The following is a 16,114-nucleotide window of genomic DNA, read 5'->3' as shown; positions in this document are numbered from 1 at the left end:
ACCAGGACCCAACCGGTGCCGTTCCCGCCCGGTTTTGTTGTGTTTGCCCAAGGCAGAGCGGGGCTAGCGCTGTCTGAATGAAGGCCTGCACGTGGAGGCACCTGCATTTGCACCCTGCGTCTCCGTGCTGAGTTTTTAGCTAAGGAAACGGCTCTGGGGACCCGCGCAACCCACGGGGCTGGGAGGGACCCGCGCAACCCACGGGCAGGAGGGACCCGTGCAGTCTACAGGCCGGGAGGGCTGCCCGCCGGGACCCTGGGGAGAGCGGGGCTGGACTGTCTTCCTGACACCCCCAGGGAGAGTATGGGAACCGCAGGGTTTTCAATCCCAATCTGTGCAATGGTCTAGGCGGGGATTAAAAAAGATACATATATTTATGTATATACTAGAGGCCCTGTGCATGATATTCGTGCACCCGGGGGTCCCTCAACCGGCAGTAGGACATTCTTAGCCCTGCTGCAGGGGTGGGAGAGGCTCCTGCCACCACTGCTGCCCTCAACAGCCGTCAGCCTGGCTCAGGCCTTCTGGCTGAGTGGTGCTCCCCCTGTGGGAGCGCACTGACCACCAGGGGGCAGCTCCTGCGCTGAGCGTCTGTCCCCTGGTGGTCAGTGTGCGTTATGGCGACTGGTCTGCCGTCGGGTCAGTTTGCATATTGGCCTTTTATCATATAGGATGATGCTGAGCTCTTCACCCCTCTGTGTGACCCAACATTGGAACTAAGGCTGTGGGTGGGAGGGGGAGTTTGAAAAACTAGACCCAGAGGAAAAGAGCGAAGGGAGAGGAATCCTGGAGACTCCTGGGTGGCTCTAGCTCCTTCCTTCTCTTCTCCAATGAAAACCTGCTGGTGAGGCTCTGGCTCCTCAGGCTTCTGAGGATGAAAGTGCAACGTTAGACATGGAGGTGCGTGAAGTCGCTGAAGAGCCGTCACAGTCAAGGTGTGAACCTGTCAGTGTCGCCTCCTTTGCTTTGTGGGGACCACTATTCGCCCCCCCCCCCAACTGCCTTTTAACTAGACTCTGCGTGGTTCTCGCTCTCGCTCACTGCTGCTGCTGCTGAGGCGGCTGGGAGCTGCCGGCGCCCCGGTTGGTCCTCGCCCTGGACCTGGCGTCGGTCTCTGGGGAAGAGGGCCGTGGAGGTCTGGCAGCTGCTCAGTTCACTGCGGTGGTGGGGCAGGCGCTTGGGACACAGGAAGGCAGACAAGCCGGGCTAGGCAGGCAGCGGGGCCAGGAGGCCCGGGGCGGAGCCTCTGTAGCTGGGGCCGGGCATTTTGTACTTTACTAACCTCTGTTCCTTCGACTGTCCAAACAGCTTAAGTTACCCCATGGGGCTGAGGGGGGATGCGTTCTCAGAAAGGCAAGGGCCTGAGCCAGCCCCACCTGCAAGGAAACCAATCCTATCTGGCACCCGCTGGTGGAGGGACAGCTGCCCACAGGGCAGCCCCGGGGTCCTCTGCTGGGAGAGGCTGACGCCAAGAGGCCAAAGGAGAGACCACTCGAGTACCAATGGCCGAGTGCTCAAGTCCCGGAGCAGGTGCTATTAACATGTAAGAAGGTCCAACTGTTTCCTGTTTCCTGGGTTTCTTTCCTTAAGAAAGAGCCAAACTAAAGCAGACTGAATTCTCTCCTACCCTCAATGTGAATGTAACTGTGGCTTTTTGTTTTCGCTGACAGTCCATGGCTTACATGGTACTTACTCTTCAGGAGGCGGAGGAAATGGTTCTAGAGTAGACTGTGCCTGGGTCTGTGTGGACACATCCGTACACACACACACACACACACACACGCACACGCACACACGCACACACGCACACCAGCTCTGTAAAAGCAAATTCATCTGAGGATATTTTTTCCATTGATTTTTAGACACCGATTGGTTGCCTCCCGCACGCGGCCGGGGCGGGATTGAACCTGAAACCCAGTTGCTCAGGGAATTGCGTGAACCGATGACCCTTTGGTGCAAGCTCTAATCACAGGAGCTTTGGATTAGCAAAAGGCCAATGCGGGAGGAAGGGGGTCAGGTTGGAGGCTCAGCAGCAGCGGGGCAGGGTTGTGGGAAACGAGGGGCCCAGGCGCCCAGGCTCCGGCCGCTTGAGGCTTCGGGAGGGGGCGTGGGTGCGGGGAAGGGGGTGCGCGCGCGGCGGGGCTAGTGCCCTGCAGGCCCCCATCCGCGTGGGCTGGATTCCGCGGGTGGGGACAGGTGTGTCCCCGCCCGGCCTTGCCTCCACTCCCCGGGAGCCGCTGCCGTGAGGGTGTGGGCTGCGCTCAGAGGGAGGCTGTGACCGGCCGAGTCTCTGGAGCAGGTGGGCGTCTTGGGTTTGAAAAACAGCCTCCCACCCAACCCCAATACCTAACAGCTGCCCCTGCCTGGAGGTCAGAAAGCGCGCCAAACACTTCTTACAAAAGTATTTTTTAATAAATTGATGTATTTCAATGTTGTTAACATGATAGCCCAATGCTGTATCAAGGTAGCAAAAGTGAAGATTCCTGGTGTTTGTATACAAACACTATGAATGACAGTACATTTGCATTCAACGTCACAAGAAACCATCTTCAGGGTCATGAAGAGCAATAGCTGGACAGCTTTCCGCCGGCGGAGACGCCTCCGGACCCGGCGGACGGTCCGCTAACCGAGCTCCACGCAGGGGAGGGGCCGGCAGAGGGGCCCCTGCGGCACAAGCCCCGGTCTCCCCGCCGAACCCACCGGCGAGCCGTCAGAACAGAACAGAACCGGAAGCGGGAGTGTTGCTACCCGCGGGTGGACCCAGGACCCTGCTCGGTGCCAGTGCTGGTGAAGGTAACGCTATTGCTGTGGGCGGAGCGAGTGGGCTGGGTCTCAGGCACCACCACCCCCTGGACTCCACAGGCCACACCCCCGACGCTCAGACCCCTCAAGGTCGAAAACACACGCACGGGCGTGGGAAACGGCAGAACCCAGCAGCCTCTGACCCTCCAACGCTGTTACTGTCCCGCGGACCTGAGACAGGCTCACTCGGCCTCCATCCTCTCAGCATCTCCACAGCCAGATGTCTAACCAGGTCAGGTGGGGAGCACGATTCCTCCCTCCTGGGCCAGGAAAGGCGGGTGAGTGCCAGTTAATGAACCCACGCGCACTCTGAGCTGTAGAGGAGGAGCCGGCTCCCATGGATTCCCGAAAGTAAAGACCTTGACTTCTCAACCTCGAGTCCAATTAGATCGTGATCACCTCCCGCCCAGAATTCCACCTGATTGTTACTATGACCCGCCTCGAGCCACCGGTACTTCTGGAGCTAGGACCCTTTACTGTTTTTAAACTCCAACGGCTGCAGATTAAAGTAAATACAACAAAATAATAGTCGCTTGTGTGCTGGGCTCTGGGCGAGCAGATGGGAAGGGCCCGGTGCTGGCCACTCCACGTGCCACTGGCCCGGAGTGAGCCTGTGGGTCTGAATGAGTTAGAAAGAACTGCGAGCTACCAGTTGGACAAGCCCAAGGAAATGCACCGCAGGTTCCCCTACCTGGGTGTGGGGACAGGACTCGTTTGAATGAACAAATCCACTGCTTGACTCTTAGTGTTTTATTCTAACCTCATGTTAGACCTGAACCAAGTCGCCTTTCCATGAAGCTCCAACATTCCTCCTGCCACAGCTCTTCTATCAAGTGCTCTGTGCCCAAGAGTGGGAGTAACTGACAGCTTTCCTCCCAGAAGCAGAAGCCAAAGGCGTAAGGAGGTTACGTGGCTTCCTTTTCCTCGGGTCAATGCTTAGAACTGGAGGTTTATTTTCCCTCTGAACGGGGTGTGCTTAAGTTGATAAAATGAATCAAAATCAGCTTATGGAAAAGTTAAAAATGTAGTTTACTGAAAGATATGTATCTTTACAAAGAGTAGTAGCACTAACAATCCAGTCTAGACGCTGAAATAAGAGATGACTTTAAACTAACAACGTGTAGAAAGTGGAAGTCACTGCCTTGGGTGCGGTATATACGGCATCCAGTCTTACGTAGGACATTCATTCTTAAGGCAGAAAAATTGAATGTGACATGTAATGACTTGGCTCTTACATCCAGGGGCCAAACTGGGAGTAGACTCGAGCTGAGAGATTCCTTGCTAATGAGGACTTATCTGTGTGACAGTTCCATCCTTAGAGAGTGTGACGTAAGAGACATACATTTGAGAGAACAGAAAAAAAGGAACTTAAAGATACACAAGTGTAACTTCAAACGAGAGGTCAATGAGACGAGGCTTTCCATGATGAGGTGAAACTACTCCCATAACAAACTAACAACTTACTCTCCCTGATGTGGTACTAAAACGCCTGAAACATCCAACGATCAGCTTTTTGGAGTGTGTTGCTTTAACCTGTTTTCAAGGTCTAGTATAAAGGCAGCCTGGATAGCTACACGCAGTTGAACGTCAACTCGTCCTGCTGCTCGGAAGGCTACCGTTTAGGATGTCCCTACTCACCCACAAACTCCAGTGCAGGGAGGCCGTCAGCGTGTTAAAGAAAAATGAAGCTCCCAACACGTGTGCAAAACCACTTGTCAGTTACTTTAACGAAAAACATCTTAGTTCCAGAGTCAGAGGCAGCAAAGCCAGCCGGACAGAGGCGAGGCGCGCGCCTCCCAGGGGAGGGTGTTGGGGAGGAACCAGGGGAGATGTGCTGCCCAGAGGGAGGGAGAGAGGGAGTAGGTGAGTAGGTGCCGAGAGGAGACGGAGGGGCTATCTCCAGCAGACCAGGCCCCCAGCCCTCGCGGCTGTGTGTGCTCCTTCGCTCTCTGCCTCCTGTGCCAAAACCTCAACAGAAACGAACACAAACCCAACAGACAGTTCTCAAGCAGGTGATGCCCACGACCGCTGGTCTCTGTGTGTGCCTATGATTGACGCCAGAGCCCTGGCCAGTGTCGGAAGTGTACAAAGATTGCCTGCCTGGTAGTGAAGACATGGAGATTTTCCTTTTACGGTGGCAGGAGTCCATGCAAGATCTGTAAACAGCGATACAAAATACTGTAAACATAACAGAGTCGTAGAAAACAGAAGAAAATCTGCATTTACAAGTGGGTAAAAAACCAGAGGGCGCTCACGCAGTTCTCCCTCCTGCGCCGCGTGGCTGGTTATACAAATGGAATCCTGAGCTGTGAGACCGGATGGGAGAGCCAGCTTTGCATACGCGTCACCGGACGCTTCCTCCTCACTTCTCGCTAGTGACACTCAACCGCCGAAGACAGTGCTGCGGGGGTGGCTTTGGAGACCTTTAGAGTTTAGTGTGGCGCCCGGGCCGGGAGCCGGCGGCGGCGGCGGCCGAGGCGACAGCATCCTCGGCCTCCTCCAGTTCGCCCTGGAGCTCCTGGCTCACACTGGACTGCAGGGCTGCGGGCGTGAGCCACTCCTTCGGGAGGCAACTCTGTAGAAAGGGGATACAGGAGCTGAAGTAGGCAAGGCGGTTGATCCAGCGAGGAATCTCTTTCCCACAAAGAATCTGGAGGAGGAAGAGGTGTATTAGGTGAGAGGTTACCTGCCGTGGAGGGTGGAGGGTGGAGGGAGGTCAGCCAGCCACTGCACACCAGCCCTTCCTTCGTGCTGGGACGGCAGCCTCTGATAACAAGCAGCTCCCTAGCTGGGGCCCTGGTCCCTACTGTCAGCTCCTTCCTTCCTTCCCGAGGAGCCGTCAAGCTACTTGCTTTTCATGTCCGTAAAACGAGCTATTCCACCCGGCTCCTTCCTTTCTTAGGTCCTTGCAACTGCTTTGAGACACACGTGGGAGGACTGACCACCACAGGGGTTACTGGAGGCAGAGACGCCCCAGGCGGGGGGAGGACTGTCAGTCTTGGGTATGTTCCTCTCTGTGAATTCTCCCCGCCCTCCGTCTCTAGCGCCCATTTCTCCTGGCTCTCACTGGCCCCGTTTCCCAGGAGCTCACGCTGGCCCAGAAAGCAGCATCTCCCCGAGGAAGCCTGGCTCTGGGGCTGAAGGCCACCAGGGACCGGAGGCTCCCTCCCGGACCCCTTTCCTGTTTCACACAGTGAGAAGTGGGTCTTTCATAAAACGAACTTCGCTCTTTACTGTTCCCTTCCTCCTGCAGACAACACCGGGCTTGACTGAGGCCGTGTTCCAAGGCCCCTCAGCATTTCTGCCTCCAATCATGTCCCAGATGATGGCCATGGAGCTAGAGGGCCGTCCCACCTCTTCTGAGCCGATGACTGGGGAAAGCGGTTTCAAGTAGTTTATGTCCCCGAATTAGCAGGTGTGGACACAGGCTGACACCTGTCATTACCTTCCTCCCTAAGGTTCAGCCGTGTGCCTGATGGTTACTGGCCTCTGTGATACCACTGCCATCTGTCCACTCTAAAATCAGACAGGTATGACCTTTCACACCGAGACATGCTAAGGGCTAGCTGCATGGCTGAAGGTCGGCCCCAGGAGTGGGACTGTGAGCACAGGTGCGTGTGACACACCCGGAGACCACTGCCCCCTGGTGTACCCATGTGCTTCCTGAAGCTGCCTGCGTCCCGACCCCGGTGCAGTAACTGGACTGGCCTAAGACACAGCCCGTGAGCTGTCAGCACCCATGTTTGCATCCTTACAATGTCATGCGAGTCTCAAGAAAGCCCTGAGCCACCTTCCTCCTGCCCTGAAGATCCCCCAGGTCACCCCTGTGGCATCGATGCGTCCACAGGACTGGCGATGCTTCTCCAACTTCTATGTTCACAGGAAGCACCTGGGGACCGTGTTGCAGTGCAGATCGGACTCGGCCCATCTGTAGGGGGGCAGAGATGATGCCCCTCACAGACTCCTATGTGGGGCGCAACGTCCGTGAAACATACTTGGAGAAGCCCCGCAACAGTCTGCTACTGTCCTGCTGGCCGCTATGCCATGGGAGCCGGGAGGGAGGTGGGCAGAGCCAGGCCACGCATGCCTGCAGGGGTCAGGGAGGCCTCCTTGCAGCTCACAGCCTCTGGAACACTTTCCTCCACCTCCGTACCCGGCTGCCCCAGGCCAGCGAGTTGGGAAGCTGTCTCAAGCACTATTTAATTCTCTAGACCTTCTCTGAGCATCCTTCGTTTTCTTCCTTCCATTTTCTTTTTCAAGGTCCTGTAATTCTGATCTAGTTTTGGTCTGCCTGGGATTCAAGAATTAGGAAGGACTATAAGTGCCTGCATGATAAGCTGGCAGAGTAAGATTCCAAGACAGGAAAAATGAATGACTTATGAATAAGTAGGAGCCGGGGAAGAAAATTCAAGTTGGCAACTAAAACTTAGGGCAAGAGAAATACGAGTGGCTGGAAAGCAGCAGTCGCTTAGGCATTCACTTCTTTACAGCAGAGTTACAGGCTGAAATAACATGAGTTAGAATAAGAGACAACCATTGTACTCGCTCTGTACCCACAGCAAATAGAGTCACAATTCCAAGCTGTGTGACTCTAAGTCACCATGTTAGAAAGGTCATGCAGACAGGAGAGAGAGAGGCAATACCTACTTTATACAACTGGAAGAACCAGGAAGGACGAAGCAGTTACAGCAGTGGGACAGTGAGTGTACTAGGAAATGTTATCACTTGAAGAACTTCTAGGATAAAATTTAACTTACCTCCGATAAAGCTGAAGAAAAGTGATTGCAGTTTTTGTGCATTAAGTGATAGGCGTTGCCTTTGTATTCCTTTCCCAGTTCTTCTACAATTTTTTCTACCTCATCTTCTAGGAAGTCCGTGCTCCCTAAAACAACAGATTCTCTTAAAGAAAAGAGAAAAACATAGCCGTGTGAGGTTGATGTCTTTATAAAAAGCATGTTTAAAGATTTGATATTTCCAGGAATATCGTGGTGAGGTAACAAAGCAGGTTTCTGTAATAAGACTAAAGATAAATGAGATACTTTAAAAATGTCAATTATTTTCGTTTCTACTTTTCTGAATAAACTCTTACACACACTACTTCTGAATAATTCCAATGCAAAGTCAGTCCGTTTCTTTATAAAACAATATGCCCTGACATTAAAAATGCAACATCACCATTGTTTTACAACTGTGTATACGTGGTCACACTGTTAGAGAACCAACTCCATGCCTAACTGCCCTTGCCCTCAACGCTGGCCATAACCCACTCCCTCACCCAGCTACCACCCTGGAAATGTAACAGACACTATCCAATAGCATGTAGGATTTTGGAGCGAGTAGGGCAACCAAGGAAGCTACACATATTAGGAAACCCCACCTAAGGAGGCCTACGGAATGGATGCAGGACGGCTTTCTACAGCGTTCCTGCGGGAAATGTTTCCAACCAGCCACAGGCGGAAGGAGCCACGAACATGGGTGATGGCATGTGCAGCCCTACACTGGATTTCCATGGCATAACCTCATTTCACTATTTTTGGCGAGTTAACTATAACATGCCCCGAAGTTTCTCTGAAGCTTCTTGAAACTAAGATTGTAAACATCACTTTAATCAAACCTTAATTAAGGGACGGGAATCTGATGGTCAGCATTCAGTTTCCAGTGCTGTTTACCACTCATAGGCTCCAGAATACACTCATATCCACCACTTCAGGTTGATCACCTTAGCATAGCTTCCCGGCTAATCAATTATTTGAAATTTATAAAGTGTCCCTTTCACCGGGACAATGAAGAGGCTGTTGATGCTGTTAGGCAGGTTAAAATAAAGCTCTCCTCCATCTCCCCCGAACGGGAAATTGAGGAGACGCAATGCTTAGGTATGAACCTTTTCTAAAGCCGAGCTGGAGTCAGACCCAGTCAGAGCAGCTGAAAGTGCAGGAGTGACTCCATGGGTCCGAGTAAAGCACGAGACCAGGCCGTCCAGGCGCTGCACCTGGCCACTCCCTTCTTCACACAACTCCGGAGATTTGAGCATGATGTCAGCAGCTAAAACAACGTTACACATTTTACCTTCCTACATGTCAGCCTGCAGGAGGAATTCTGTATGCCTGAAAACAAGCGTTGGCACTAAAACAGTGTAAAAAAAAATCCTCCCTACTTACTTAAATTTAAATGTCTCTCCTAGTTCAGAAGCTTTTCCTGGGGAAATTTCAAATATTCCAGAAAAGGGGTAAGGATGGCCACCATAAGCAAATTCTGAAAAGAGAAAACTCATGATTTTTAGTATTTATCACACAAAACAAACAGAATGCTGAATTAGCTTTAGTAAATGATAACAATACCACCTGAATATGTTTCAGTTTAGTAATGCTTTCACAAACATCTCATTTAGCTATTACTTGTACAGGACAGTTGCCACCAAAGGCCCGAAACTCTAATAATGAAAGACAGTCACAAGTAATACTTTGGTTTTACTGGCAAGAGGAGAGTGATTAATACTCCGACGTAAATACAGCCTCTGCGATCCAGCCTGCCACACTAATGATGGGGTCAGTTCACTCAGCACAATGTGATCAAAAGTCAAAAGTGTACTTTACTGAAAAATCTGTCTAATAACGAGTTTTGGCCCAGTCGGCGTGGCTCAGTGGTTGAGCGTCGACCTATGAACCAGGAGGTCACAGTTTGATTTCCCGGTCAGGGCACATGCTCCGTTGTGGGCTTGACCCCCAGTGTGGGGTGTGCAGGAGGCAGCCGATCAATGATTCTCTCTCATCATTGATGTTTCTATCTCTCTCCCCCACTCCCTTCCTCTCCCAAATCAATAAAAAACAATGAGTTTTCATGATTCCTGGCTGAAGACTCCTGGTTTATCTTTGAAACATTAGCAAACCAGAAAAACAGAATTCAATTCCCCCATTCACGAGGAAATAAACTGCCCAGTTACTATGCACAGCCCTCCCCACACTCTGACGCACACGCTGCCGCGGGAGGGAGCCCCCGGCACCACAGGCCGCCCGCCAGGCTCAGCGATGCCAACTCTCCCCAGATGAATGTGGGGAGGCTCCCATCAGGAGGAGCGCAAGCTCCTGTCTGCACTTCTGCTGTGAGACACTTAGGCATTTACGTGGCAAATCTTAGCGGCTTATTGAAAGATTTCTAAACACATGTTTACATTGATCTCATCACTACTATTTATTAAAGCTAACCTTAAAAGATCTTAGAACAAAGCACGGGAAAGAACTGGCAGACACGAAGTTTACCTTTGATTGAGATCTTTCAGAAAAAAGCAATGACGTAGATAACAAAAAGGTGTCTCACACTCAACACTGAAATATACATTAAAACATTTTTAGTGACAGATTTTATAAAACCCTGCGGGTAATCGGGTTGGCCACGGGAAGACTGTATTTGGATTTTTAACTTTCTCAACTGCAGTCAGAAGAGTCACAGAGCCATTTATTCTCCTGTTTAAGATTTACTTTCAGGAATATAGAGAGTGGAACAAAAGTAGGTTCACAGTTGTGTGTATGAATCATTAGTTATTGTACTGTTTCCATACGTAAACCTACTTTGCCCCCCCCCCCCCCATAGTAGTTTGCCCTAGCGTTGCTAAGCTTATGTGGATGTTTCCAACCATGATTCTAATGATCCCTACATCGTTTCATGACAGGGAGCAGTGATTAGGCCGATGAAAGAGCGATGGACTGGTGCTTAAGAACACTTGGGTTCCTCCTGGGCTTATGGCTGATTCGCAGCATGACTGTCAGCAGGTTTGGGTTCTTCATCTGAAAAGTGGCTCTTATGTATGTACCTTCCAGGAGCACAGGCCTGTGGTTCAAGACTTGATGGCACTTTAAACTAACACACCATGCAATTCAGAAGAGGAGGAACACACACACAACTTTGGCAAAAGCCAAGTCAAACAAGGGAGCAAACCCCACACTACAATACCCCCACCACCCCCCCCAGCAATGCTCCAGCACTGAAGGTAGACGCAGCCTTTCAAGTACATTGGAGCTGCAACAGCAGACCTGCAGGGCCCACATTCAATACGCTGCACCCCGCCGGGACGCCGCTGGCAATGTGCAGCGTGAGAAAGGGACATTCCGAGCACCGTACTGACACAGTTACTAAACGAGCCTTTTCTTCGTAACAGCTGGCGTGTAGTAGCCTTTTTTGAGTAAATGCAGGAACACATTCAAAGAGGTCACAAAGCCTGCCTAGCCGAAGCCATGCAAGGCGTTTCTGCTATAGGGTGAGTTTATGATTCACGCTCATATATTATTACAGCCCTGAGAAACTGGCACTGTGGTCTGTCTGACGCACACTATTACTGCTCACAAGCCAATTATCCTCACCGAGAGTGGGACTTAGAACAAAGGGCCAAGCTGCTGAGAGCAGAGCTGCTAGGTGTGAGTGGCCCCGCGTGCTTGCCAGGATAAAGGTAATAAAGAATAAAAAGAGCTGAGTTAATGAATGACCAAGACCATCGTTCCCCAGCAAGAAGCTGGGGGTAATCAAGGCAGAGTTTGCTCAGTGATATTTTAAAACTTTAGAACTACACACTTGTAGGTCTACAAACACAAATCACTGAAATTCCCTCCGGAAACTGGTATTTCAAGTGTGGCACTTGCTAGAACCAACCCTTCTCCAACCAAAATGATTGTTGTGGTATAACAATCTGAAAAGAAAAATGTTTTTTTTTAAAGACATAGTATCTATATATATAAAAGCCTAAGTGACTGAATGACCGAACAACTGGTTGACCGGTTGCTATGATGTGCACTGACCACCAGGGGCAGACGCTCAATGCAGAAGCTGCCCCCTGGTGATCAGTGTGCTTCCACAGCCAACCTCCCGCAGCCTGCCAACGTCTTGCGGTCCCCTCTCCCCCAGCCAGCCAACCTCTCGCGGTCTCTCCCCTGGCCGGCCAGGCCCTCCCATAGGCCCCGATCGGCAGCCAGGCCAAGGGACCCCGCTTGTGCACGAACTCATGCATTGGGCCTCTAGGTCAGAATAAAAGATAACTAAATGAACGTACACTCATGTACTTTGGTACTTTCTTCCCCAATACATTCAACTTTAGGCATTTCCTCAAAACATGGTATAAGTAAATATGGAAAATGATCTACTTTTCTGCAATAGAAAGTTATGGAAGCAGTTAAAAAATGAAAAGGAAGCACTATAGTTATGACTTTGCTACTCCTTTAAAGAAAAAAACCTTCAGAAAGTGTACTGAGACAGTGTGTACACTTACCTCTGCCATACACTTCAATTCCTGAATGAAAAACTCCAATCCCAATGGAGGAGGTGTACTCGTTCATCCAGTACTAGGAGAAAAGGAAAGATTCAGAACTTCTGTTCCTTATGACTCAACTCCACATTACAGGAGCTAGGACTCCCCACACTGATCCCATTTCTTGGTATTTTCCCTTCCACCTCTGAAACTCCCACGATAACGACCCATTTAGTCCTATCTCTGTGCCTTTGCTTGTGCCACAGCCCATGTAGAATTCCTTCCTGGGCCAAAATGAATGTCTCAATTTCATACAAGCACATTGAGAGCATAAAATCTAAACCTGGCCAGGTTGGGAAAAAAAATTGATATAAAAATTCTGTTAGTGACTGAAAAAATCCCCCTGACATCTGCTTTCATATCTATTTTTCTTCTAGCTAAGCTTTCCCTTTCATTCCCTGGTAAGCTCCTGAAGACAGGGATATTTTGTTCTTTTTAAAAAATGTTTGAACCCTGGCTGGTTTGGCTCAATGGATAGAGCGTCGGCCTGCAGACCAAAGGGTTCCAGGTTCGATTCCGGTCAAGGGCACATGCCTGGGGTTGTGGGCTCGATCCCCAGTAGGGGGCGTGCAGGAGGCAGCCAATCAATGATTCTCTCTCATTGATGTTTCTATCTCTCTCTCCCTCTCCCTTCCTCTCTAAAATAAATTAAAAAATATATTTTTATTTTATTTATTTATTTTTTAAAATATATTTTATTGCCGAAACCGGTTTGGCTTAGTGGATAGAGCCCCGGCCTGAGGACTGAAAGGTCCCAGGTTCCATTCCAGTCAAGGGCATGTACCTGGGTTGCGGGCACATCCCCAGTAGGAGATGTGCAGGAGGCAGCTGATCGTGTTTCTCTCTCATCGATGTTTCTAACTATCTCTCTCCCTTCCTCTCTGTAAAAAATCAATAAAATATATTTAAAAAAAATATATATATATAATTGATTTTTTACAGAGAGGAAGGGAAAGGGATAGAGAGAAACATCGACGAGAGAGAAGCATCGATCAGCTGCCTCCTACACACTCCCCACTGGGATGTCCCTGCAACCAAGGTACATGCCCTTGACTGGAATCGAACCTGGGACCCTTCAGTCCGCAGGCTGACGCTCTATCCACTGAGCCAAACCAGTCAGGGCAATTTTTTAAAAAAAATGTTTGAAAAAAATGTATATGGCATATATGTCCTGACTCAGCTCAAAGTTTGATAATGATATTACAGGAATAAATAAAATAAGGCACAAAGGTTGGACCAATCTTCTTATCATTGGCATGGAAAAAACTTCCCAGAAAAGGTCATATCTAAACTGGATTTTTTTAGGAACAAATAACATTTCCCAAGATAGAAAATTTTTTGGTGGAGGAGAACGGGAAGAAATGCCAGAAGAGGGAAGAAGATGTACATAGGCAGTGTGATATGAAATTATGGGGATGACTGTCAAAGGGGTTAAAAAGGCAAATGTAGAGAGTTATACCTAGAAGAAGGGAAATGAGCTAAAAGCTCATTAAACAAACACTTGGGTAATACTTAACAGTGTTACAAAACCTATCAGATTTCTCCCAGGTCAGAAGATCAAATGATCTTTAATTTTTCTAGATTTATTTAAGTTTCAACCTTGGCTCCAAACCCCTAGTCAGTTTTCGCCCAGACCTGGGAAAAGGCACATTCTCATACATGGCTGGGAAAACATAAATGGATAAAGTTGATTCTCTCCCTCGCCCTCAAATATACCTAGAAGAAAAATATTTGAAAAAGAACAAGGGACTTTCTCATCTAAGTATCAAAATATTCATTAAAAGAGTATGGTACTGCCCTAGCCGGTTTGGCTCAGTGGATAGAGCGTCAGCCTGAGAACTGAAGGGTCCCAGGTTCGATTCTGGTCAAGGGCACATGCCCAGTTTGTGGATTTGATCCCCAGTGGGGGGCGTACATGAGGCAGCCAATCAATGATCCTCTCTCATCACTGATGTTTCTATCTCACTCTCTCCCTTCCTTCCTGAAATCAATAAAAATATATTAAAACAACAACAGCTATCATTCTTTTTTTTATCCACCAGATTGGCAAATACAAAATATACTGCTAATACTTGGTAATGAAAAATGTGAAGGAGATACTGCAGAAGAGTGACTCAATGATAGTTAATTAACCAGTCTACTTCGTGGGATCTATTCTATAGAAATACTTGAGCATATGCAAAGACACATTCCAGCTTATTAACTGTGTTGTCTATAATACTGAAAAACTAGAAACAACTTAAATATCAGTAGGAGAATGATTAAATAAATTATGGTGAATCTGTATTATGAACTATCACTGTCTACAGCTACTACAAAGAATGAAGTAACTCAATACATATAGACATGAAACAGTATCTAAGACACAAAGTAAAAACCCCATTCATATATTATAGCATGATACACTTTCATAAAATAAACAGTGTGTGTTTGTTTACATACTCAATATCTATATATATATAAAAGGCTAACATGCGAACTGTCCTCTTGGCAGTTCAACCGGGAGACCGGGAGTTGGATCGCTCACTATGATGTGTGCTGACCACCAGGAGGTGGCGCAGAACGAAGGAAGGCCCCAGCCGGCAGCTGGGGAAGGAAGGCCCTGGCTGGCAGCCAGAAGGCCCCGATCAGCTCTGATCTTTGGCCAGACCTAGGGACCCTACCTGTGCACACATTTTGTGCACTGGGCCTCTAGTGAAAGAATAAAGCAAAACCACCATCAACTACAACAAAATAAAGTTTGAGGCAGAATAAAGTGTCAATAGTTTGAGAGAGGAGAGCAGGTATTCAGGGGTGGGGTGGGAGGGAGTATAAAGGGATACTTTCACTTTTAACTCCATATTTCCAGATTGTTTCTCTTTATTTGAATCCTATCATACTATCATAAAGGAATAGGCTCATATATACAAACATCACAAGCAGCAGCATTACTTGTGTGAGAAAAATATTGGTAACAACTTAAGTGTGATTCTCAAGGGCATTGGCTGAATAAACTATGATATATTCACACAACATTTGGAATATGATGCAGCCATAAAAAGGAGGAGGATGCTCTCAAGGAACTGATAGGGAGTATTTTCCAGGACATATTTGTCAGGGGATCAAAAGCAGAAGAAGAATGGAGACATGACAAATGATATAGAAGCTGGTTTGAAGGGACTTCCATTGGTCAACTTTGGAAAAATTTGAGTATCGAAGAGAATAATGACAACAATGAAGTATCACATATTGAATAAAAAGAATTTGAGCCCATAGTAATACAAAAAAAGAAGGAAAGGAGGGAAAGCTCTACTTTACAGCAGAAAGCCAGCTAATCAATGTAGATGTGAAAGCAGAATTAGGTAAGCACCATTTTGCAGCCCCTGCGGATACAAGGTTCATGGATGCTAAAACCATTGGGAGAGGGTTGTCGAGAAGCAATGGTCACCGAGTCTCCAAGTACCAACCCTACGTTTCCCTAAATTATAAGGAAAAAAGTTACCTTTGCAATGGAAAAATACGGTATCATCTTATCTAAGTGATTAAACTGAGTATTGTCAATAGTTGGACAAACTGATGTTATGTGCCTCCTGGTGTGACAAAACAGAAAGGCCATTTCCTGTTAGTTTTCTTGTCAACTATGTTAAAGAGAATATAACCATAAGGAAAAATCAGCTAAGTGTGAGATAATCAATAAGAAACGCGGCCTGGTCTTTTAAAAATAATTAAAGTAAAAAAAGGGTGGCTATTCTTCAAAGGAAGATTTAAAAGATTCGACAACTAATACAATTAAGGAATTTGACTAGAGCTTAGATTTAAAAAAAAAAGCCAAAAGGACATTATTGGGACAACTGGGGGAGACATTAATAGGGGCTGTACATTAGATGATATTGTATCAACTGAAAATTTCTTGGATGTGATAATAATGTGGTTAAGGTAAGACTGTCTTCTTAGAAAATATATGCTGCAGTATTTACAGGTGAAATGCTGTAATGCTTCTGCCTTACTTTCTTTAAAATATATATATATGTATATATACAC

At 48.2% G+C, this 16,114-nt stretch overlaps 1 protein-coding gene across 5 annotated transcripts in view; it reads right to left on the bottom strand.

The window, feature by feature from the left end:
• Positions 1-2,390: 2,390 nt before the first annotated feature.
• Positions 2,391-16,114, bottom strand: part of DESI2 (desumoylating isopeptidase 2) — a 39,207-nt gene continuing 25,483 nt past the window's right edge. For 3 of the 5 annotated variants that reach the window (XM_006107051.3, XM_014449025.2, XM_023747811.1), the window contains 4 exons: positions 12,056-12,128; positions 8,961-9,054; positions 7,560-7,701; positions 2,391-5,452 (listed from right to left, as the gene is read on the bottom strand). In XM_006107051.3, the coding sequence (XP_006107113.1) occupies positions 5,228-5,452; positions 7,560-7,701; positions 8,961-9,054; positions 12,056-12,128 (534 nt within the window). In that variant the 3' untranslated portion in view covers positions 2,391-5,227. The remainder of the gene's footprint in view (positions 5,453-7,559; positions 7,702-8,960; positions 9,055-12,055; positions 12,129-16,114) is intronic. The other 2 variants (XR_001346328.2, XM_014449028.2) reach the window with 2 other exon arrangements.

The sequence above is a fragment of the Myotis lucifugus genome, unplaced genomic scaffold, assembly GCF_000147115.1.
Source record: "Myotis lucifugus unplaced genomic scaffold, Myoluc2.0 scaffold_992, whole genome shotgun sequence".
Taxonomy (NCBI): Eukaryota; Metazoa; Chordata; class Mammalia; order Chiroptera; family Vespertilionidae; genus Myotis; species Myotis lucifugus.
This window is presented reverse-complemented; position numbering and strand designations above follow the sequence as displayed.